General features: G+C 36.0%; 1 protein-coding gene across 4 annotated transcripts in view; it reads left to right on the top strand.

The window, feature by feature from the left end:
• The window catches only part of HLCS (holocarboxylase synthetase), a 118,269-nt gene that overhangs the window by 33,450 nt on the left and 60,771 nt on the right, over positions 1-24,048 (top strand). For all 4 annotated transcript variants that reach the window (XM_025145239.3, XM_416725.8, XM_025145235.3 and 1 more), the window contains one exon: positions 3,181-3,452. In XM_025145239.3, the coding sequence (XP_025001007.2) occupies positions 3,181-3,452 (272 nt within the window). The remainder of the gene's footprint in view (positions 1-3,180; positions 3,453-24,048) is intronic.

Raw genomic sequence — 24,048 nt, 5'->3', positions numbered from 1 at the left:
AAATGGTGTTAGGTTCCTCGTTTTGAATTCAAAGCTGAATCCTGAGCTTAGCAACAAATTGTGCAGTTTTGGTTCTGACGTGATTGTTTTTTTCCGATGGAGTTGAAGCAAAGGTTAGCCCTGACTCCTTGTTTAAGTTTATGTCATTACAGAAAAATGTATTTCTCTGTGTGCCAGTTTAGTAGTGGGGACCAAAAACATTGGTTCAGTATCCATCTTTCTGTAACTGACTATATGGAGGAATTTCTTATGATGAAAATTATTTTTTCTAGTGTGGATCTGGGGAAGGGCTTGAAAGTTTGCTTGCTAAAAATGTAAAAGTGTCTGTTGGTTTTATCTGTTTTAGAAAATTCTAAAAATGCTGTTTTTGATTATGTAGTATTTGTGTTTATATTTTTAATCAATTCAGTAAGCAGGTACACACTATGGGAAACATTTTCTTCATGATTACATTAATGTAACAAACCTTAAATGACTCAATATGCATTAGAAGCAAGAAGATGAAATCAAGAAGTGTGGGAGGAAAGATCACTTGAAAGAATATGCTCAAGAGGATAAGGGTTAGGAACTGTGTGGCTTATTTGTAATAACGTACCTTACACATGAATATATACTATTTCAGATTTTCCAAAACTTTTTTGTTTTGGCAAAAGCACATGGGACTTTCTGATGTGTAGTATCAACCACTTTTATTGTTTGCTTAGAATGTAACTGCACTTTAAGCACCCTTACTTTTTAACTTAATGTCTGTTCCTGCCTGTAGATCCATCCTTATGTGAGTTGAAATTATGATTTTGTACCTAGGAGTTGCCTCCAGACAATCATGCTAAATGATATACTTCTGTGTTCAGAAAGCAACAGGAAAACACACTGCCAGATGAAGCACAGTTTCCCTGTGCTCCCTCCCAAAAATCAGAGTTGTATTATTTTCTAAATATTAGCTGCAGCTAGTAAGTTATTGTGTGTGTAAAACGAGAAGGATAGTGTATAACAAGTTTAGCAGCGGTTTGCCCAGCCTATGGTATTACGGTGAGTGAAGATACAAGTGATTCATGCAGATCACATCAAAGAAGTGTTCATAAAACCTTTGATGCTACATTGTCATGTATGACGAAAAAAAAAAGTGAAGAAAATATCTAAAGCGTACTTTATCCAAGTTAACTAAAACTTTAGAAAATGGAGTAATGAGAGGTAGTTTATCTGTAATTAAAATTTAGCTAGAGCTACTCTTAGTCTTCTCTCATTAGCTAGCTCTAGATTACATTTAGAAAAAGAATGTTCATTCCTTTTCATTTCTTTATGTTATGCTTAGTTATCCTCACTATAGGATTGCAAAATAGTAAGTCTGCTGACATTCTCCTTCCAAAAATGCCACACCAGAAGCAGTGTCCATGTGAAACTTGAGAAAGTGTAGTTTCTGAGGATGGAAAAGCCATAGAAAGGTGTTAGAAACAGGACCACTTTTCTCATTCGTTTTTAAGATGCAACAGTGGGATTTGGAAAATTGGGGTAATTCCTTGGATAGATAACTATTTATAGGAAGCTTGCTTTTAATTGCAGTTTGTAGGTTTTGAGGAGTGGGACTGGAGCTCAGGGACATCTTTTTCAAAAGCGAGGGAGCTAGGCTTCAGGACTAGCTTAGGAAACCCACAGCACCACAGTTCCCAGATACTGCCATAATGAGAAGGAGAGGCGCATACTTAGTTAGAAATTACGCATCTAAGAGAAGATTTTGAATTAAAAGTCAAATGTCTTAGAAAATTTGAAGGTAAAAATCACTGATGTGTTACTTTATGTAGAATAGAATGCACATTTTTATTGTGGTTTTCATTTATCTTCTTCTGAAAGTGAGAATACGGCTATGAGGAGGGCCACATTTTAGAATTTTGCCCCCAGGTCCAGTTTTGATGGCTGAGCTCATCTATGAGTATTCTGAGGAATTATTTGTCCATGCATTTCAGTTTCTTGTTGTGTTTCCTATATTTCTGTCCCACAATGCTATATATACCACGTAAAGTATCCATCGCCTCAATCAGTGAGTAAATAGCTTTTACTTAGTTTCCTGGTTTACATTCAGTAGACTGTGTATTAGCTTGTCATTTTCTACCACTAGTTCAATTTTATTGTTTTTTTTTTTTAATTAGCTTCCATCTAGTTCAGTTTAAGTTTTTATTTGAGAAAGTGTACATGTGAAAAAGAGCCTGTCTCTAGGGAAAGCAGAGCTCTTCAAAATGTAAACTATATACTTTGCAAAAAGAAGTTGCAGCATCTGTTTTGGTGGACTGTTAACTCACAGCTTCTATAGAAAACGTAACCTTTTCATGCCAAATGTCCTGAAATCATATTAGATATCTCCAGAAAGAGGGCATCACCAGAAAGATAATAATTGCACTGATTCATTTCTTCATTTCAGTAAAATGTATTTCTAAATAACCTAAAATAAAGGAGAAATAAGTGTTTTGGTGTGTGTGTATGTACATATAATTTTATATATATATATATATATAGCAAATTTATACTTCCTATTTAAAATATTTTGCAAAGAGATGTCACAGCCAATGGCATAGCTAGAAGACAAGGGAGTGAGCATACTTACAACTGTTTTGTACACTGGTATAAACATTTCTTAGTTGTGTAATTCTTTGTGTTACATGTTTCTGCTTTAGCTGGCTACTTAACAGCCACAATGGTGTAAGGTAATAGTTGTAAAGCTTCTGTTAAGCTGATGGCAGGAGCTCTTTTAGTAGGTATTCCACTGATAAATCAGTAAACTGTTTTCTTGACTGCTGATTTGTCCTTCAAATCATGTCTTAGCGGTGAGTTGAGAGGCTTGCTGCAAAGAAACTTGGCATGATGAAAAACTTGCATAATACAGAAGAATGTATGCACTCTGTGATTCATCTAGCAGAATAGTCACAACCGCTGTTACAGAGAAAGATTAAGCCTTACCCTGCAAGTGACCATGGCCTCAAGTTCAAGAACAGTGTACCAACTAGTCAGGACAGGCCAGAGTAGGACATGTGACAGAAGCCGATCTTCAAAGAGGAAATAGAGTTAATTTATCCTATTGTGAAATAGGAGGTGATTACATGAATATGAATGTTCTCAGAAGAATGTTTATATGTCTTCCTATATTCTGGTCTGTATTTCTAGGTCTTATTTTATTTCCCTTGCCCACAGGAAATCCATCTTACGTTTTTGAAATGGCTTGAGGAGAATGTAAATGTTGAAGGATTAATAGAATCCAGCAAAGTGTCTCTTAAATTTGTTTCATCTTGTGAATCGAAAATGGAGATAACTCCATCTCTCATGTCAGTCATCACCAAGATGGGGAACTTCTCATCAGAACATTTCAGCCTGGAGACATATCAGCAGAATCTACAAACAAAGAAACTTGGAAAGATTCTTTTCTTTACTGAAGTTACCACCACAACAATGAATCTTCTAGACGGGTAAGACAGTGATCCAGACCATTTTGAGTAAGCTTTCTGATCTGCGATGTGCAACACAGTTTTCAGAAAGAACCATTTTCTCTCTCTCTTTTTTTTTTTTTTTTAATTTGTTACCTACAAGATACCCAAAGTAAAATCAGCTGATTGTATTTGAGATAGGACATAAAAGAATTTTGTATTCACAGGATATCAGTGTATAAAAAGCTAAGCTATAAAGGTTGGGAAGGCTTAAGTGTGACAACTTTTTACTTCTTGGTCACTTTAATTGTTATTCCTCTTGAAAATCATTAAAACTATCATAGTAATGTTTAAGGTACTAAGTATCTATATCTAGGAGATTACATACCTTTTCCAGTGCAAGTTATTTTCTAAGCTAGTTATTTAACAGAAGTAATACCAAATAGACTGGGCATTAGTTTTAACATTGCTGTTTCTCTCATTCTATTTAATATTGTTTTGCTCAATATTCCACTAAAATATTCTTTGGTGCTTGGTGGTTTGTTTGTTTGTTTTAAATGTCGTTAGGGTTATGGTAAGCATTTTCTTCATCATCACACCGAAGACACTTGTGAATGTGTTGTGAGAAATCTTTGAGGAAGTAGTTTGTTAGTTTTGAATGGGATTAAATGATATGAAAATCACAGGTACCAAATCTTAGATTGGAGCCTATGTACAAAGGATATACTGTTGTGTTTCAGAACTTGAAGTAGTCTGATGGATCAAACTGTCTTTGAGAAGTTGTTGTTCTTCAGAACAGATTTATCTGTATGTTTCTACCTGTACCTATAACTCTTCTTGATAGTCACTTTTGAGTATCAGTATTCATTCACTTACAGAAATTGCAGGTGAATTTTACTGTTAAAAATAACTTCAGTAATTTTGATCTGGATTTTTTTATGAACATTGTCAGTTAAATGGCCTTGAATGTTATTGTATCTGATTAGTTAATTGGTAATAATAGTTTTACTTGAAATCAAATACATACTTCTTCAAAACCATTTTGTGTATGTGCGTATGTACATATGTTCATACATTAAAAAATGTTGCTATCCAATATTGCCACAACCGTTTTCCCAGATCTACATCCTGGTCATGTAGCTGATTTTATGAGAGCTTTTGGACATAGATAGGCTTTCTTTTTCAGTAGAGCCCAAAAAGGAAAAAGGACTTTTTAGTTGGAATGTTTGCAGTATTCACTTCTTTTCATTCAAACCCATTGGATTGAAAGAAGACTTACTGGGAGGAAACAGTAGGAGTGATAACTTAATATGTCAGCACCTTTAATCATTGATGGTTGTTTTTGGTGGTTCTCAGTACCAGTATCTACACCTCTCAGTAGGATGAAGCATACTATTAAGAATGTGTGAATTTATTTAGATATCACAAGCTAAATATAATTACTTCTGGTTATTTTATTTATAACATCCATTAGGCAAGGGAGCTGAGCAAAGTGGTCTTGGTTTTTCAGTGAATCTGGAACCTTTTATCTCTAAAGTGATGTCACAGCAGGGTGTTCAATTGTCAGCTTTTTTTCTTACTAAGTAGTCCAAAAGTAATGAAGTGAGTCTTCAAGATTTTCCCCCTTGTGATGCAACTGAAGTAGCTAGTTTTCTATCTGTTTTTCTATCTGTAAACCAGATGTAAACCAGATCTGTCTCTCAGGTGGAAAGATGGTCCTACTTGGATTACAGTTTGGGAAATAAAATTTCTTACAGAAAGCCTTTTGTTTTAGTAATTCAAAATATTTGTCTTAAACATTGTGGTTGATGCTATTATAAATATACTATTGCCATAGATGAAAGAATAATTTTGTGAGACTTCATAAAGAGTATCAGTGCATAAACTGCTAGAAATTGATGCAATTACCTATCGTATATTTTTCATTGAAGAAAAACTTGTCAGTTTTTAATGTACTTCCATAAGAGCCAGTATGGATGCGTTAGGATATATAATATGTCACTTTTTTTCTGCTTGCCAGTTCTAAGCAAAAGGAAAACATATTGGGAAAAATAGTTGCTTTGCTTGCGTACGCACAAAAAAATCACCTGTTGGTCATTTGTAATTATACACTGTATGTATATGTACATACATGAAATCATGTATTGCAATAAGCAAGTGTTTTAGGATGGAATATCTCAGACTTTTCCAAAGTTTGTGATGACTGAAAATATGACTCCGACACCTCAATAACTAATTCCATTGGATTGGTAGGAAATTTATTTATTAGATTATTTAGTTAGTAAATTATAAATAAAGATAGCATTTAGCTTCTTTGGCTTTAGATTTTCTTATATCCCTCCCACAAACTGAATGTCAAAGTTTTGCTTCTTCCTTTTCATTTCCCCAAACCTTCATACCCCCCCCCCCCCCCCCAAATTAAGACATCGAAGGAGAAAGTGGGCTGGAACTAATTTAATGGCTGAGTGACCTCACAGTAGAGAAACAGCCGGAGCCTAATAGGGGTCTTTGTCTACATTTCCACCCTGGCTGGTAACGTGCCAGTCAAAAGTCAAGCAAGAGAAACAGGTGGAAACTATTAGACCTGTCATAAAGTTTGAAAAATTGATTCTGGAGTCTAAGTGAATAGATTGAACTTGACAGTGTTGTCCTAAAGATTCTAAGGGAAAATTCTGTAGTTTAATTTGGAATCCCTTGATTGTTCATTAGCTCTCCAGATGGCATGTCTTAACATTTTGCATATTAACATACATTCTTTATTATCACTGGCATACGTCTCTATGTCTAAAGGTAACAAGCAAAGTGTGAATTCACCTGTAAGTATCTAAAATTAAGTGGCATTAGTCTAATTGCAAAACAAAGATTTGTTTAAATATCATATAGTTTTAAATAATGAAAATTGTCTCAATGTTTTCAAGTTAGAAGTTAAAGTGAATTGCATAAGACTGCTTTTAAAAGCATTTCAACTTTTGTTTCTTAAGCTAGAATTTAAAGTCCTTACCAAAGGTAGGATCTCCTGTCTTGGCTTTTTTTTTTTTCTTTAAAGGGTTATTCTTTCTGCAAGTCAGAGAGAAATTAATTTCAGAAGCCTTGTGTATTTTTTCAAATATTTTTATCCCAGTGCCACCCGACCAATTTCACCTTTTCAGAAGCAGTTCCATATTCACTGTCCTCTCAGAGTAGGCCTGCAATTGTATGGTATACAATGAAACATTATTTTTACAGATACATCTGCTATAGTGGAACAAGTACTGGATTGTGGAGATGCACTTAATAGGCTTGCAAGACCTGAGGTTGATAAATAAGTGTTTATTTCTAGCACACTTAAATTGACTGGAATGGTTTCTTGACTGTTTCATTAAAAATAAATAAATTAGGTATTCAGTTTTATTTTTTATCAGCACTTGTTATCTTGTTTTAATATTTTATTTGGCAGAAGCTGTGATTTGAACATTACAAAGTGAGCATGTGATATATTGTACATAAAATTACATTGTGAAATCTTTCCCCGGTATTTAAGAGTGAAGGCAGCTTTTGTTGTGCCATTCTTAGAAAAAGTTTGATACAACAGTGGTGCATTCCAGTTAAAATGAAATATGGGAGAAAATTACTTTCGTAATTGCTGAATAGGATATTTAAATAAAATGTCAGTTCAGAATAAACAATTTCCAAACAGTTAAAATCTTTGCCAAAGAAAGTCCTTTGCTTTTTTAGTGCCTGTTTAGTTTTTCTTTATACTTTTCAAGATTCATTGTACTGCAGCTTTAATTTCAGAAAGCATGTAATAGGACTCAAATTTTATATTAAAACTCACGTTTTGTATTTAAATACATGTGCTGCTTATGCAGGTTAGTGAAAAGTACAAACAGCTTATATCTGAAGGAAATTGAATGCCAGTTCAGAGGTACAGACGAGTTAAGACTGTCAAACTGTATTTTGTACTTAGTGGGTGTTTTTTTTTTTTCCCTCAAATCCTTGTAATGTTTTAATCTATGTAAACACAGCAGACACCTGTCTAGTCATTTAATGCACCTCCGTGATCTCTTGTATTCTTTGTTTAAACCATATTTTATATGAAACAAATTAAAAAATTAAAATCAGATGAGCTGGGGGGCTGGGGATGGTTTGAAAAGTGGTTTGAAGGCAGAAACTTGGAATTAACACAGCGCACGCAAAATATGCAATATAGTCACAGAGTATGCATTCATCCTATCATCAGGCTGTCTAAAGCCTGACCTCTCAGGTATTTGCATCAGAATTCCATGATGACTGGATGACAAGCACAAACTGTTGCTCTTGCAGCTATTGACTCAACTTGATTGACCATTTTCTTTTGATGTCTGGAAATTTTTTACTACTTCAAGTAATACCTTAGCAGGCCATGTCTCATAATGTAGGCTCAGTTGAGTAGAGGAAGCAGTTGTGCTGTGTGGTCAAAACCAGTTGCAAGGAAGCTGATTTTCACAATATTTGAAAATAGAGATCTTGTTTTTCCTCACATGAAGATGTATGAGTAGTTGGATTACAAAGTATTCAAAAAGTAGTCTTTTTTAGTGTGATTCTAGTACATTAATAGTCTTCTGTAGATACATGTCTTAACACCAGTGTTAACATTAAAAATTAATGCCCTATGTCCTACATCCTTCCCCCTGAAGAGTGCATGTTAGGAGAGCTAGAAAAGGCAATGGTGGTAAGGAGGGATTCCTTTGTCTGAGGAAATAGGCATTACTGTTGGATATTTTAAAAATGTATACTGATAAATTGGTCAGTTGTGCTTAAATGCATTTTCTACATAATCATTAATGCAAATAGATAAAATTAAAAAAATTTTTTTTATCATTTTGGATAACCAGTCCTTCCTTATGTAGAAAGCTCTCAAAATAGTGTATGTCACTTTTAAAAGCTAAGATTCTTTGGTTTTGTTTGTTTGTTGAGCTGTACTGGGAGATAGGAATATTTTGCTTGACAAATACCTAACCTGAAAACTGAAGTTAGATACTAGTGGCTGGAGATCTGCTCTTTAATGAATTTCACTCTTTTAATCTACACCTCTCCCATTCAAATTAGCCTTGATCCAGTACCATTTTCTTTTATTCCATTTATCATTGAGGTTACTAACTTTTAAATTTGTTTGTTTTCTTTTTAGGGTTGAATTTGCAACAGGGTTTTTATTCTCAAAAGAAAAAGTGTTGGTGTACTGGAATAGCTGCTTCCATGCTTGTTTTCCTTGAGGTTATTATTATTTTTTTTTTCTGTCTGATGTCAGCACTTTGTGCCTTTCTTTGGTGGTAGAGGTTAGCTCAAGTACCAGAATGTTTACTTCCCTTGAATCAAATTAATTTCAACAGTAACTTTTACTAATTTAGTTTTGAATGTATATTATTTCCTTCTTTATTCTTCTGTTTGCTTATTGGTACTGTTTTGCATGATCCTATGTTAGAGAAAGCTGTCCTTCATCCTGATAACAAAAGATCATACAGGAATTTTTGTAAGGCAGCCAAGAGTCTGTTCCCTTCCTTGCCTGTGAGGAATTCGGAAGTTTTTGGCACAGATTTGGTTCTGTGCCATTCCCAGACTCTTCCTTGAGATACCATTTTTCATTACATGCTTGCTGAAAGACTTCTGTATTAAGATTTGTCAGGTCCTTTGAGTCAATTTTCCCTGCCTTTCTTTCCACCTGTTATGAATGATTCGTAAGGGCACTGAACAATTAGGCCCCTATTTTCTTGTCACGCACCTTGTGTATCTGATTTTCCATGGAATTGAAGACAAAATATGTTCCTTTTAATTTTTTTTATTATGTAAAATTAGTAGAATTTCTTCCTGTTAATGAAGTGGGCCCCCTTATTGCATGGTTTCTGTCAGTGTAGGGGAAGGTTTGACATTCCCAAAGGGGATTGAATTTTTTAAAAAAGGATACCCGTTTTGCAGAGCAATTAACCCACATTGAACTCTTACAGTATATTGCATTACCCCGCTGCTGGAAGTTCCTAAACAATTTGTATTGTGATATGATTACTTACGTATCCTTGGGATGCCCATCATTTGTTAGATATGGGAGGAAAACTTACAAGACTGCTCAGTTAAAATGATAGCTAGAGAATGGAAAAGAAAGGATTTGAAGAATATCTTCCTGTTCTGTTTTACATGTTGCTGTCTTTGTGCACACATTTTAAAACAAACTTTTCAAATTAAGATGAAAAAACCTGAATGCTGAAATTAAAAATAGCACTTTGAAAAAGAATTGCCTTGAGAAAGTGTGGAATACAATATATGTAATATAACAGAATACAATATATGATATATTGTTATTGTTATTAATTTGCTAACTTTGTGACTGCCAATTCAACCTTTTAATTTTAAATTTTATTTAGTAGGAAAACTGTCCACAAGCACTTGTGCATTACTGTTTGCACCTCATTGAAAAGGAGTGTTGGGTTAGAAATTTAAGAGTTTTGATGGGAAGGCTTGAAATGTAGGTTATGTTAGGTTATGGGTAAGGAACTCCTTTCAGAGAAGAGAAAGTAAAGAGATTTTTGTGCTTTTTCAATCATTTTGTACCATATTGTTAATCAAAACAAAGTCAATTCTGCAGTGTCAGTGTGAACACGTAACAGACGGCTGTCATTCTGTTCTTCACATCGCTTTCTGGACCTGCCACTTCATTGCCACGACTCCAAATTCAGACCAGAATATTGCCTCTGATGAGGTTTTGTGTATATGCTAATAAGTAAGATGGACATAAATCAATGGGGCTACGTTTCTCTCCATGTCACTTTACTGTAATCATTAGACTAGTAGTAAATAAAAGATTATGCAAAAAAACAAAACAGCAGTTAGGTATTCAGAAGCACTGGGAGGAAGATATGGAAATGATGTGATAATGTGTGCTGTTAACAGGTTACCCACAGATGCAGGTGAGGACACCTCCATTTAGGAGCTAATAAGGAATCAGTTTGTCTAGACACTGCGTGTTTCTTACACTGTAGACCTTTTAAGGAGATGTGCAGGAGATATTCAGCACATGCAAGTTCCAAACAGACTCCCTGTTTTTTTGGGTTTTTGTTTGTTTGTTTGTTTGTTTTGTTTTGTTTTTTTCAGAAAATGGGAATTTGGAACTGGTTGGAAAAGTTGAGCCTTGCATACTTGGCTTTGGCAACTCCTCTGGCCACTGTAGTTGTTTTAAGGGTTGCATAGGGCCTATTTCAGTCTTGAAAGTAGAATTGCATCTGCAGAGTAATTTTTGTCTGATTTTAACAAGCTGATGGGAAGAATCCCTCTTATCAGCCTTAGACAGAAATGTGTTTTGTGGTAGGTTTTGGCTTTATCTGTTTTAATTGAAACTATAATAAAAGTCGGAACTCTAAACTAAAATTAGATACAGCCACACAAAATGTGAGTTATTCTGTGGAGATGCCAGATTCTCATTCTGACTGTACATGGAGAAGAATATAATCAAATTTCTTCAAAGCTTGAAGTTAGGTCATGGCTTTCGGTTTCCATTTAGTACATCTCCATCTCTTTGCCCTTGCCAAAAAATAAAGAAGGTTTGGAATCATAACACTGTAGGAGCTAAGGTAAGATCTGATAAATGTAAGCATGACTGTTCTGAAGAATTTTAAACAGCACCTGTTCCAGTGCTGTTAAAAATAAACATACTGATTTATTTTTATTCTTATGCTGCCAGTCAGAAGATAGTGATTTGGTTTCAGAATAATTCCCTGATTGTTTCCAGTACCTAAACCTTTCAAAGCTTGCATAATTTCTACCTTAAGCAGTAAAATAAGAAAATCCCACAGAATCTGAATTCTTTTCTTAAATCCCACTGGCCTAATTTATTTTCACTTATACTCCTAGTTAAAATATTTTAAGAATCTGTTTGTATTCAAACGAACCCTTGCATTTATCACACCTCATATCATTTAGCCAAAATGTCATGGCCTGTAGAATGGTGTGTAAAAACGGAGGTTCCCCCACTGCAGTTTTGTAATCCCCAGGATTGCTATAAAATACAGTACCTCGTGTTGCTTTCAAAAGAATTTACTGGCATTGTTCTTGTTGCTTAACAATTAAATGTGGATGAACTTCCAAAAGTTTTTTTTTGTAAACTTGAACCAACCCTGTCTTTTTACTGATGATATTACCTGACCTTAAACAAGCAAACAAACAAAAATGTTAAATAAACACAACAAAACAAAAGCAAAACAAAACAAATAACACAAATATTTTTGAAAGATTCATAGCAAACACAACACTTTTATTGCATCTTTCAGCTGTGGAATACAACTATTGGCTGTGTATAGACCTTTTTAGTTCATGTCTTAATGGATCATTGGTATATCTATTCAGAGAGGAATTAAAATGAGGGTAGTGAAAAGAAATCAAGAAGAGAAAGGAGAAAAAAGTAGAGAGATGGTGGCTGAGATACAGGAAAAGGGAAATAAAAGTATGACACTCAAGGGAAACAAATCTGTATTTACTGAATATTTTCTTAAGAAGTGTTAACATAAAATAAGTGATATATAAAAGATTACAGTATTAATTGAAAAAAAATCTACATGTTTTCAAGAGTGCTTAGCAAACCAATTATTTATGAGCAGTATAATATTCCATTGTTCAAATGGCAACCTATGTACTGAAAGATAATTTTTTTAGTATTTTAGTTGTTGTTTTTTCCTCCTTCTGAAGTCCAAGAGGCTGGTAATAACTCCACTGAACCGTGTGGTGATTCCATTTCTAATCTTTTTGTTTGTTTGTTTGAGGATTGTGAAGTATGAGGAGAGGACTTCATTTCTTTCAGGTGGAAAAATAATTTTCTATACCGTTTTTAATGAATCTTCAAATGATGATGTTCTGGCTTTCTTGTTTGTCTTTAGCTGCATTTTTAATCACACACCCTCTTAATTATCAGCAGAAGCATCTTTGGATACTTAATCAGAATCCTCAAAATTGCTTATATTTCATGATTTTGAAAATGTGGCATACAATATATTGTGTTGTATGCTTTGGATTTCATATGTTATTCATTAAATTGTGTGCTTCATGACAGTAGGAAAGCTTCAAAATTTATTCTACCCAACTGTAATGTTTTCCATCCTTTACAATCTTTATTCAAATACTAAAAGAGGCAGCCCCTAAAACTGACTGGTGAACTCAGATGACCTGTGGGCTTCGTTAAAGATAACAGCGTATTTTATATACTGTTGTATTTATCTTTCCGCTATTATATTTCATATTTCATCCATGCAATCGATGGCTTAAACCTAAGACCTGATTTTCTCATATATTGAAAACATTTTGTCATACAAACAAGTTGCTACAGAACCAGTTCCCTTTTAACTAGATATGCTGATTTTTGTACCTAGGAACTGAAGTTTGTTCAATTCACTTAGATTTCCGCAGAGCTGTATGCTGTAGTCACACAAATGAAAATTGATGATAGCTATGACAACACATTCTATTTCCTGGCATGCGATGTTCTTGAGGGTTTGGTAGTTTATTTTATTTTATTTTATTTTTCATTTCCGATGAGAGAAGGTGAGGAACTATTCTGCTTAGTAGCCAAACATAGACTTCATAGCACAAACAATATTATAAAATTGCTTTAATCTGAACTACTGTTAATCTAAGCAGTTGTAACTTTGGGTGCACAAAAGATATTAAGACCTTACAGGTAAATTGATTCTGCTTCTTAATCCGTATTCATGGAATCACAGGATGGTTTGGGTTGGAAGGGAGCTCAAAGCCCATGCCGCCCCAACCCCTTGCCATGGGCAGGGCTGCCCCCCACCAGCTCAGGCTGCCCAGGGCCCCATCCAACCTGGCCTTGAGCGCCTCCAGGGGTGGGGCACCACAGCTTCTCTGGACAACTGTGCCAGTGCCTTACTACCGCTGTTACCAGTTTTCACAGAAACTTCCACCATTTTGCTTTGTCAGTAATTTTTGTTTATTTTCTGGTTTTGGTTCAATTTGGTGTGTGTTTGAGATGGATAAGATGCAATTTACTTTCACCATTAATTAATAAGTGTCTCTGTCGTTAATTAATAATGTGTCTTTTTTTTTTTTAAGTAATTTCATGTTGAAACAAATCTGGTAGTTACTGACTAATAGGTAAGATAATGCTGGCCATATTCAGGAGAAAACTGAATTTGGAGAATTCAATCATATTTCACTTCTGTACTCAAATCTTGACCTGGTATATGATAGGAAAAAAAAGCCAACACCAAAACGTGTCTTGGTAAACTTCATTGAATGTAGCCTTTTATGTTCTTTATTTCTTAGAACTCATCGTTAGTCTGTTTTTAATCTTGCATTTCTGAACACAGTTTGAAATTAGTAAGTTGTAATGGTTAAATACTCGAGTAGGAATGAGAGAGAGCTTCTTAAGTCTTGCTTCCTTCCTTTTGTCTGTGTCAGCTGACTTGAAATGTGCAAATTACACATATATCTGATGTATGTAATTAAGAGTTTTTATGCTTCCTCTATCTTTTCTGTATTTCTGCCAGCTTATTCTCCCTAAAACCAATGAATAGTTTCTAAGGCTAGAGAATGGGTTCAAACTTCTGTTTTCATAGTATGAATAAATAGTTGTGTCAATTTTGAAATTCAGCACAATTCCTTTCTTTTTCTTTTTTTAATAATAATAGTAGTAGTTCAAGAAAGTGAAAGCCAAAAGGAAAGAATGAACTCATGAAATTATTTTCAGCTGCTGGTTACAGAAGCATCTTTCCTACAATTTTATGCAGATATGGGAATAGGTGAGAAGAGATGGACGTAAATGTCTTTTGGAGATGTCTGCAAGCATAGGTGTAGATTGTTGTCTTACTTAATGGTAATTGATTTTATTCTTTAAGACTCACCAGAAAATTCTACCAAGTGTTTCCATAGATACTATCTAATAAAGAACACAGAACAACAGTTCACTATGAAGATTTTAGGTGCAATACAGTCAGAGTTTTTGGGGTGAGGGTGGAAGAAGAGGAGAAGAATAAGTAAATATGGAGTAAAATTGAAGACTTCATTTTATGAAGTCCAGATCAGTCAATAAATGGGTTCTGATAAATGTTGGCTGTAATGTTATTCAGCCTGGGGGAATGTGTGCTGGTCCATCATTAGCTCTACAAGGAAGGTTTATTAATGCTCCAGATTGTTATGTTTGTTTGTTTTGTTTTCAGTTTGGTATGAGTGCAGAGGGTATGCTAGGCAGTTTTGAGAGTACAGAAAACAGGAACATTAGGATTCTGCCTGATAAATTGTTTTTCATCTAATGCACCCATTAGAATTTTCAACATTCAGCAGTGATCAGAACAGATGATATACACTCCTTTGCAAATTATTTTTCAACAGTGACTGAATAAACTGTAGCCCAAAAACTCTAGCTAAGAACTGTAGCCCTTTACTTGTGAAGGGGATACATATTCTACAGTCAGTGGAAACTGTAATTGCAGATATTCATAACAATAGGATTAAATTGGTTGAAGGGTGGAAAACAGTAATTTGTGCTGATGCATTAGCTTAATAAACTGGTGTGCCAACAGTAAAGGTTAAGAAGGGTGAAAATGTTCTATTTTGATGTTTTGCCAAGTTAAGCAGAGAAATATTGTGAGCATGAACCAAGTGAAATGGAATGCTTTCTACTGGCTGAAGTTTTTCTTTGGGTTTCAAACTAGAAATCTCAGTGAATGAGTGATAATTCATAAGTGGTAAAGTGTAACAGTAGATAAGTGCCCTTCCTGCCCTGCTTCCTCTCCCACTGAGGAGAAACTGCTGAGCAAAAATTTGAAGTGCTGAGGTGTTTATTTTAGCACTGAGAAACACTTGTTACTTCAAATATTTGCCTGCTTGTATATCATATCTATTATACCAGATGTGCCACATACAAATTAGACATGGCTCATAAAGTGTGGTAACCCTAGATTTTTCGAGATTTTGAATGTAAATTTTCCCTTTATTTAACAGTTTTCTAACTCACGTCAAGGAGACTTTCTACCCATGCAAGGCTCTATAACTTTAATTAAAATCTTCAGTAGATTTCTTCCCATACTTGAAACATACTCCTTATTCTGTTCCTCACTGAAATGCATTTTGTATGTTTGTGTACACATTTAGATGGTGTTACAACAAGAAATGTAGAAACAAAGGTTGTGTTTACTGTGTTCAAAACCACTAGTCTTAATTACTTGGCTTGATACGCAGCTGCATTTACTATCTATCATGTCCTTATTGGAAATAGAGAACTTTCTTTACAGTGATAGTAATTATACAAAGAAGGCATAAGCTAGATTCAGATTACTAGATCCTAGGTCAGAGATGTATGAAATATAAAGAAACCAGAAGTCAAACTACATGTAATTTCTTTTTCGCTTTACCTTGTACTATGAGATAGTTCAAGTAAACATTTAATGCAGAATGTGTTTATCTCTCACTCCATGTCTATTGGCTGCTGGCATAGGAGACTTCACAGCGTGTATTATTTTGGTGGAAGAGAAAGTAGGGCTTTGGCAGGCTGTGTTCCAGGTATCCTCCTCTGGACTTCACAGAAGAGATGCCAGCTCTCTTGCAGACTAGCCTGTTAGACATGTCTCATTTTAGCTGGCTGTATAGTCAGCAGGCAGTAAGATCAGCAAGTAAGGCAGTAAGATAAGGCAGCACTAGGAGATATGAATGAGCTAGTCTTCAGTAAACCACAGTGGGGTTTTTTTTCTATATTTAGCAGAATCATTAAACACTGATTTACAAAAATATTTTTGTGAATGTGTTTATAAGCTTCGACCACACAACTATTAATAAAACTAAATGGGGAAGGTTGTGTACTAAGAAGGCTGTTAATTTTAAAAAATCACAAACTGTCATTGTTTTACTTTCAATCTGTTACGTACTTCAGTATTACTAAAGATCTTTTTTTATTTGGTGATATTAATGTCATCAAGGGAGTGAGCTGCGAGGCAAAAGTATTTGCTTAGTGTGTTTTCAGTTTTATGTGTTCCAGTAAATCTGAGGTCCTTCGTTCTGGTTTTTAGGTTTTGAAATACATTAACCATCTTATGCAGTGGCTCTTACCCACCTCGTTACAAGAAGGGTAGGAATATGATCCCTAGATGTGGTTTTGCCTAAGTAGGTGATTATTTGTGTGTATGCCATTTGTGCATAGATTTCCGCACTGTACCATATTACATACTGTATTAGGTCTTCCTAGCATTACTTACATGTACATATAGTTTTTTTTCTGTGTGAATGAATTCTGGAGGGTGGTTTTGAAACACTGATATTCGTGTTACTAGGGATATGTGTGGTGTCTGCATTATTTGCCAGTAATCTAGTTGGATTTGGTTTCAAAAAATGTGAGCTGGTTCTATGCCCACTCTGATTTTACCTACGTAAGTTGTAAACCACCAGCTGTATGGCAGATGCTCATACTAAGGTCTTGCATTTCAAGCAGAACACAAGAAATTCTTAGCATACCTTACTTGATTCTACTGCCAATTTTTTCTCCTTCAGATTCAGCCAGTACATAATCTTGAATATATAACAGTTTTGGTCTTTTGTCAAAACCTACTGACTAGAACCTGTGACTCTTCTTCAGTTTCTCTTCCTCTCTGTACTGCCTTCTTTTCTGCTAGACCATAGTTCATAAGTAAGTTTGAGTGGGGAAAGAAATTCTATTCTGCTTGTTCATCTCTATCGAGTAAAAATTTTGTCACTGCCTGCCAGAAGTGATAATATGTTTATATTTTGTTTTGCTCTTCACTATCTCCAAATCCTTTGTTCTTTTGATCATTCTGGAGTTCAAGGAACTGTCAAGGTCAAGCAGACTGTATAAATAACTGGCATAAGTAGCCTGATTTTCCAACAGTAAAGGCCTTCAGCCTGCTCTTCTTGGAGACCAGCTTCTTATTTTTGGTGGCTATAATTGATCTAGTTGGTTTTGCATTTTTTTGTTTTTGTTTTTTCTCTCTGAAATTATATATATTTTTATTATCTCATCTAGTTGCCTATCATCATTTAAAGCCTTGTTTTTATGGTGCTACAACAGTTTCCACAAATTTAAGTTCTGCATGGAAACAAACTCATAAATTAAGGATACAAATAGTCCTAGCCATAAAGTACTTGGTATAATATTTTCTTCGCCATATTTTGTCTGCTGCTTCAAGACTGACTTGCATATGTTTTTACTTGTGTGTCGAATCACTTAACTTATTGCCGAGGCTGTGTGTGGCTTTATGGGTAGTTACAAAGTAGAACTTGATGCATGAGTGGGGCCTAAAGTTATTGTTGGTATCTGGGCCATTTTCCGGTTTTGTTAGGTTTTTTTTTTTCTGCAACTCTACTATTGTTATCGTTAGTCTCTAGTTATACAAACTGAGACTATAGACTGTTACTGAAAGTATAATTTGACCTTCCTTAATGTGGGAATTTGACAGTCCAACGTGGGTTTTCTTGAATAATTTCTTTTTTGCTCCTTCATGTGCTTCAGAATTTTGCTTCCAGGATAAAAATTTCTAGTCTCTAAATATAATTGTTTATTTTGTGGTAATTATATTTTTAATGTATACATCTCATAGAAGATAGTTGAATTTTTTGTTTAGGATGTACTTAAGTATGCTTGAGTATGCAAAATGTATTTGCATTTGTATGCTTTAATAACATAAGCATGGGATGGCTTATGAAAGGAAGCAAGTTTTTTTTCCCCAGTCTTTTATATGACAAAATTTAATCTTTTGAAATGGCTTCATGATGCTTTAGGGCATTGTTTTCATACATTTATATGAATAAACTGATAAACAAAATTGTACTATGATTTCTTTATGCTTAGAATTTGAGCAAGCTTAGTCCTGTTCTGGGTACTATCAATAATAATTCTCAAGGATCTTCCCTGATGTTTTTAATACGTGACTACTGTGCTGTGTGTTTTCAGGGGCAAATGAGAGCATTCCAATAAAACTGGGTTATAACATTTACCTTGAGTACTGTGTACAGTTTTGGGCCCCTCCCTGCAAGAAAGACATCGAGTCCCTGGAGCATGTTCAAAAAAGGACGACAAAGCTGGTGAGGGGTCTGGAGCACAGGCCTTTTGAGGAGCAGCTGAAGGAGCTGGGATTGTTCAGTCTGGAGGAGATGAGGCTCAGGGGAGACCTTATTGCTCTCTATAACTACCTGAAGGGAGGTTGTAGTGAGCTGGGGGTTGGCCTCTTCTCTCGTGTAACTAGTGATAGGACTAGAGGGAATGGCTTCAAGCTGTGCCAGGCTGGACGTTAGGAAATACTACTTCTCTGAAAGAGTGGTCAGGCACTGGAATGGGCTGCCCAGAGAGGTGGTGGAGTCACTGACCCTGGAGGTGTTCAAGGAACATTTAGACATTGTGTTGAGGGACATGGTTTAGTGAGAACTATTGGTGATGGGTGAATGGTTGGACTGGATGATCCCGTGGATCTTTTCCAACCTTAGCGATTCTATGATTGTATTGACAGAGATTTATTAAAATAACATTATTTCAGTGCTTAGGAGGATTTAACTTGTTAGGTTTCATTTTCAAAATGATCCCAAAAAATTTCTGAAATGAAATTTGTTCATCAGGTTTTAAGTGACACTGGTTCAATTGTCCTTTTTACGGAAATTTCTAGTTCTATGTGTATTGTTGGATGTTGAATAGAAATTACAAAATAAGCAGGAGTATAAATGCTTGTGGGAAATGCAGTTTCTTGGAGAATGTAATGCAACAGAGATGCAAAAATAGAAAGCCAAAGATGTACTCTTTTCCATGTGAACATAATGATCAGCAAGCATTTCTAAATGGCTTTTGTGTTATGTTACACATCTTTCACACCTTAAAAGAGATGTCTGAAGTAAAAGTTGCTGGCTCTCTAGAAACCAGATGTTTATGTTAATGTTTAAAGGAGAAGGATTCTGCAGAGGATGGTGAGAAATGGTTTATGCTGAATTTTTCTTAATATGACATGGTATACGATGCGTAATTTCTAGACCTTTTACACAGGGAGGGTGTAAAACACATGATTTCTGATTCATAACATGGAAAATTTCTCATTAGTTGCTTTTAGGTTACTACAAAAAGAAAGTTGTGCTCTCAATATTTGGATATTTGTTTCTAATAACAAACTTTTTCATATTTATTTATAGGAATGTTTGTATTGTGCCCAATAGAAATGTAAGCAAGAGGAAATCCTTGGAAGCTCAGCTGGGAATACAGATTGCACACTTTGACCCATTTCCTACTGAATTGAATTGGGTTTTCTTGTTCTAATTTAACTCTATAACAGTGTGGCAGAAAAATGCCACTTCTGAAACTCTCTCAGTGGTCCTTCTGCATGGTTTTGGGAAAAATAAATGAAGCTTTCTCCATATATCCTATACATGCCTTTGGTTGTTCCAAGCATCTTTTTGAACATAAGCTCAGTTTCATCAGCTCTAAACTTCTGGCTAGAAATTATCCCACAAATCCCTTGTTTATGATGTCTGACAAGACAACACCTTGGAAATACTACCAAAGAAAAGGGTAACAGATCTTCCAGTTAAACTCTCTGAATGTTGTGAGATACTGCCCAAAATTTTTATGCCTTGTCACAACATTCTCTCACAATATCCTCCTCAAATAGCAGCAATGCCTAGAACTAGGATTATAGTTGAGCGACTACTGTGCTTCTGGCAGCTGTAGCTTCCAGCTCCACTTGGATACATATCTATGTGTATGAAACTGCTGTATAAAATACATGTCTCTAGAGGCCCAAGTTTCGGAGACTATAGTTTGTAGTCTGGTAAGGGTTGCCATTCGTTATGTTTGTATTACAGCTTCTGCCAAGTACTTATGACAGAATTATGGAAGTATGAAGTGCTTAAACAGAGACCTTGAGAAAGAATTCCTCTGAGGAAACAATATTTCCTTACTGTGGTTAGGTGACTAGATGACTATATACCACTATTTCATTTGCACTGCATAGAATAAGTGGTGGTTCACGTGGGTGGTTCATTGGTTTGTTTTGCTAGGGATGCAATATTTCCTTTTCGTGCACTGTTACTCCTGACAGGTAATTTAAAGGTCAATTTGTGATGGTTCCTGCTCTTTTACTGTGATATGAGCACTGTGTCCTTTCCAGGAGTGAGTGACACAGATGAGGACAACCCTTTTGAAGTAGTGCCCAGTGAAAAATTGTGGATTACCAGAGAAACCCCCTTTATAGTTCTCTGGAAAAATGCAGCTAATTGAAAGGAAAAATCTTTTGTTAGATACAAATAGCATGCCTTCTTTGTGGTTGTGTACGATGAATTGTCATTGGTGCAGTTATGTACAAGAAGATCTAATTTGAGAAATTTGTCTGAGTTAAGATTGTAGCAGATCAGGCATTTCAGGGGGCATGACGAAAAAGCAAGTTGCAGTCCTGATTCAAACTGATGTAAACAATTAAACTTTCACAGAAGCAGAGTTTTGGAAGTGTCTGTATTCCTGTCTGGGAGACCAACTACTAACCTGCAGACATCTTCACTTGCTCAGTTTTAGTCTGTGTCAACAGTCTAAGATTTTCTTCTGAGCTTAGTAATCCTGTTTAGATGAGTTTGCTCTGGAAACTCTCTAAAAAAGAGAAGACAGCTAGTAGAGATGAGTGTGAAGGACTAAGTGGTCTACAGCAAGCGTGATGATGAGGGGCTGTGTGTGGAGGAGGGAAACCTGATCATTCTTCTCTCTTCACCAGCACTCACAAATTCATACGATTGTTCAAACGCTGTGCTTTTTACTTCTCTCATGATTATCAGTTGGTGCAAAGGATTGTCTAAATCATAGTTGTGCAGTTTTATTCAAGAAGCTGTTGCTTGCTATTGTCAGGGGAGTGGAGCCATCAAGAAAACTGGTATCTGCATAGGTGACAGTAACAGAAAACAGCAGTTTTACAATCCAGTTACTTTATTCCAGAAGTGTGAAACAGAGCAAATCGGTCTTATTCATGGAATAGCACTGTTTGAAATCTCTTGATATAGTTTGTGTTAGACATGCCCTGATGCAAATGGCACCCTGCTGATATTAGAGAAGGGTGTGGGGGAGAAAGAACTGGAGATGTCAAACAAGTGTTTAGCAAAAAGAGAAGAGTGTGTAGAAAAAGATGCTTGCAAACTTCCCTAGTCCAAATACCAACATGGAGTGCTTTATAAAGATAATCATAACTACTGTAGTCCAGTGAAATCAGTCTTGATCTGAATCATAGAATCACCAAGGTTGGAAAAGACTTCCAAGATCATCTAGTCCAACCATCCACCTACCACCAGCATTTTCCCATTACATCATGTGCCTTGGTATTACATCTAACCATTTCTTGAACAACTCCAGGAATGGTGGTGGCACAACCACCTCCCTAGGCAGCCTGCTCCAGTGCCTCACCACTCTTTCCAGCCCCAACCTCCCCTGGTACAACTTGAGGCCATTCCCTCTAATCCTATTGCTAGTTACATGGGAGATGAGGACAATCCCCACCTCACCACAACCATTTTTCAGCTAGTTGTGGTGAGCAATAAGGTCAGGAGAAGAGGAGGCTCAGGGAAAACTAAATAATCCCAGTTCCCTCATCTGCACTCCATAAGACTTATGTTCCAGACCCCTTACCAGCTTTGTTACCCTTCTCTGGAGATGCACCAAGGCCTCAATGTCTTTCTTGTAGTGAGGGGCCAAAACTGAACACAGTGCTCAAGGTACAGCCTCACCAGAGCTGAGTACAGGGGGACAATCATCTCCCTTGTCCTACCGGATGTACTATTTCTTATACAAGTTAGGATGCCTTTAGTCTTATAAGCTACCTGGGCACACTGCTGCCTCACGTTCAGTCAAGCGTAGACCAACACTCTCCATTCCTCAACTCATCCGTTTCCTCAACACAGTCTTCCAGCCACTCTGCCTGGGATTGTTGTGGCCAAAGTGCAGAACCTGGCACTTAGTCTTGTTGAACTTCATCCCACTGGCCTCAGCCTATCAATCCAGCTAGCCCAGATTCCTCTATAGGGCCTTCCTACCTCAAGGCACATCAACACTTCTTGCTAACTTGGTGTCATTTACAAGCTTACTGAGGGTACACTCAACCTCCCTGTCCAGATCATCAATAAAGATATTATACAGGATGGTCCCCAATACCGACCCCTGGGGAATGCCACTCGTGACTGGTCATCAGCTGGATTTAACTCCATTCACCACCATTGTCTGGGCTTGGCCATCCAGCCAGTTCTTTATCCAGCAGAGACTGTACCTGTCCAAACCATGTACTGCTGACTTCCTCAGTTGAATACTGTAGGAGACAATGTCAAAGGCTTTGCTGGAGTCTAGGTAGACCACATCAACTACCACCCAGGGGTCACTTGATCATAGAGGAAGATCAGGTTGGTCAAGCAGGACCTTGCCAGAGAAAGTTATGGAACCAACCAAAGGGAGGCTGACAGGCCTGTAGTTTTCTGGATCCTCCCTGTTCTGAAGCTTGTATGGCTTCTCTGAATCAGTTTCAAACCAGCGCATGCACCACTATATTTCCTGTTTCAGCATGGATTCCTAACCTGAGTTAGCTTGAGTGTTGTGCTTTGCTGCTCCTGTCATTTTTTACTGATACTTGAGCTCATGTAGTGAAAGCTAGTTTGGGAATCCCACATGAATCTGAGTTGCTGCTTTTAGCTTACTATGCACGTAAAGTCTTGAAGTACAGACCACATCAGCTGTAAGATGTGTAGATCTACAGACTTGGTTCTAGGAAATGTGTATGCCAGAAAAGTAACCTAAAAACGCTGCCTAGCAATGATACTGGTAGATTGATTAGTTGTGCTAAGGATATCTTTAATCTTAATTATAAACAGATGCCTTTCTTTCTGTCTTTTCTTTAAGGGTGATTTTCCTAAAATGGAACCTAACAGTACTTTAATTTTAGCATTAAATATTCAATTTAGCATTTCTAATAGTTCAGGTGCATACCTGGACACTTCTTAAAAGCTTCTTTGTACTTGGAGGTTGAGGGGAGAAGAAAATCCCAAAGATTTCACTTGGTTTAGGTTAAGTTTTAACTTTGTAAATCACACTTAGGAACGTAGTTTAAAGCCTGCAGGAGGTATTTAACAGAGGAATAGCAGAATCTAAAATATGGAAGATTTTAACTTCAGAAAGCAGTTTTGTATGTGCATCTTTGTATATGCTACGCTTGTTAAGACAAGATTATATAAAGATAGCAATTTTTAAAGTTCTATTGCAATTCTTAAACAACAGTTTCTTTTTCTTGTCTAAACACATATGTAATATCATAGTACAGAAGTAACATTAAGTATCTAAATGGCAGAAATGTGGATTTGTCACATAAGTAGTCATGGTTTTTCCTTGTTACTTCTTCGGTAAATTCAGCTTTGCCAAGAGAGAAGGACAGATTATTTTTATACTATAGACATTGTTCCAAAACAAACTCTTTCTATAGCTAAATTATCCTTCAATGTAAGGAACATGTTTGGTTTAGATATTGCAGACGTCTGCCAAATGTTTCTTTACCAAGTGTTTAGTGCAATTTGCAATGAACTGGTGAATACTTAATGGTCTTTGTAGAACCTCATCTTTTATGTCTTCCTCAGCTGGAGCAAATCCTTTCATCATCTGTTATTTTGGTGCTGCTTTTTGCTA

Source organism: Gallus gallus, chromosome 1, assembly GCF_016699485.2.
Source record: "Gallus gallus isolate bGalGal1 chromosome 1, bGalGal1.mat.broiler.GRCg7b, whole genome shotgun sequence".
Classification (NCBI taxonomy): Eukaryota; Metazoa; Chordata; class Aves; order Galliformes; family Phasianidae; genus Gallus; species Gallus gallus.
This window is presented reverse-complemented; position numbering and strand designations above follow the sequence as displayed.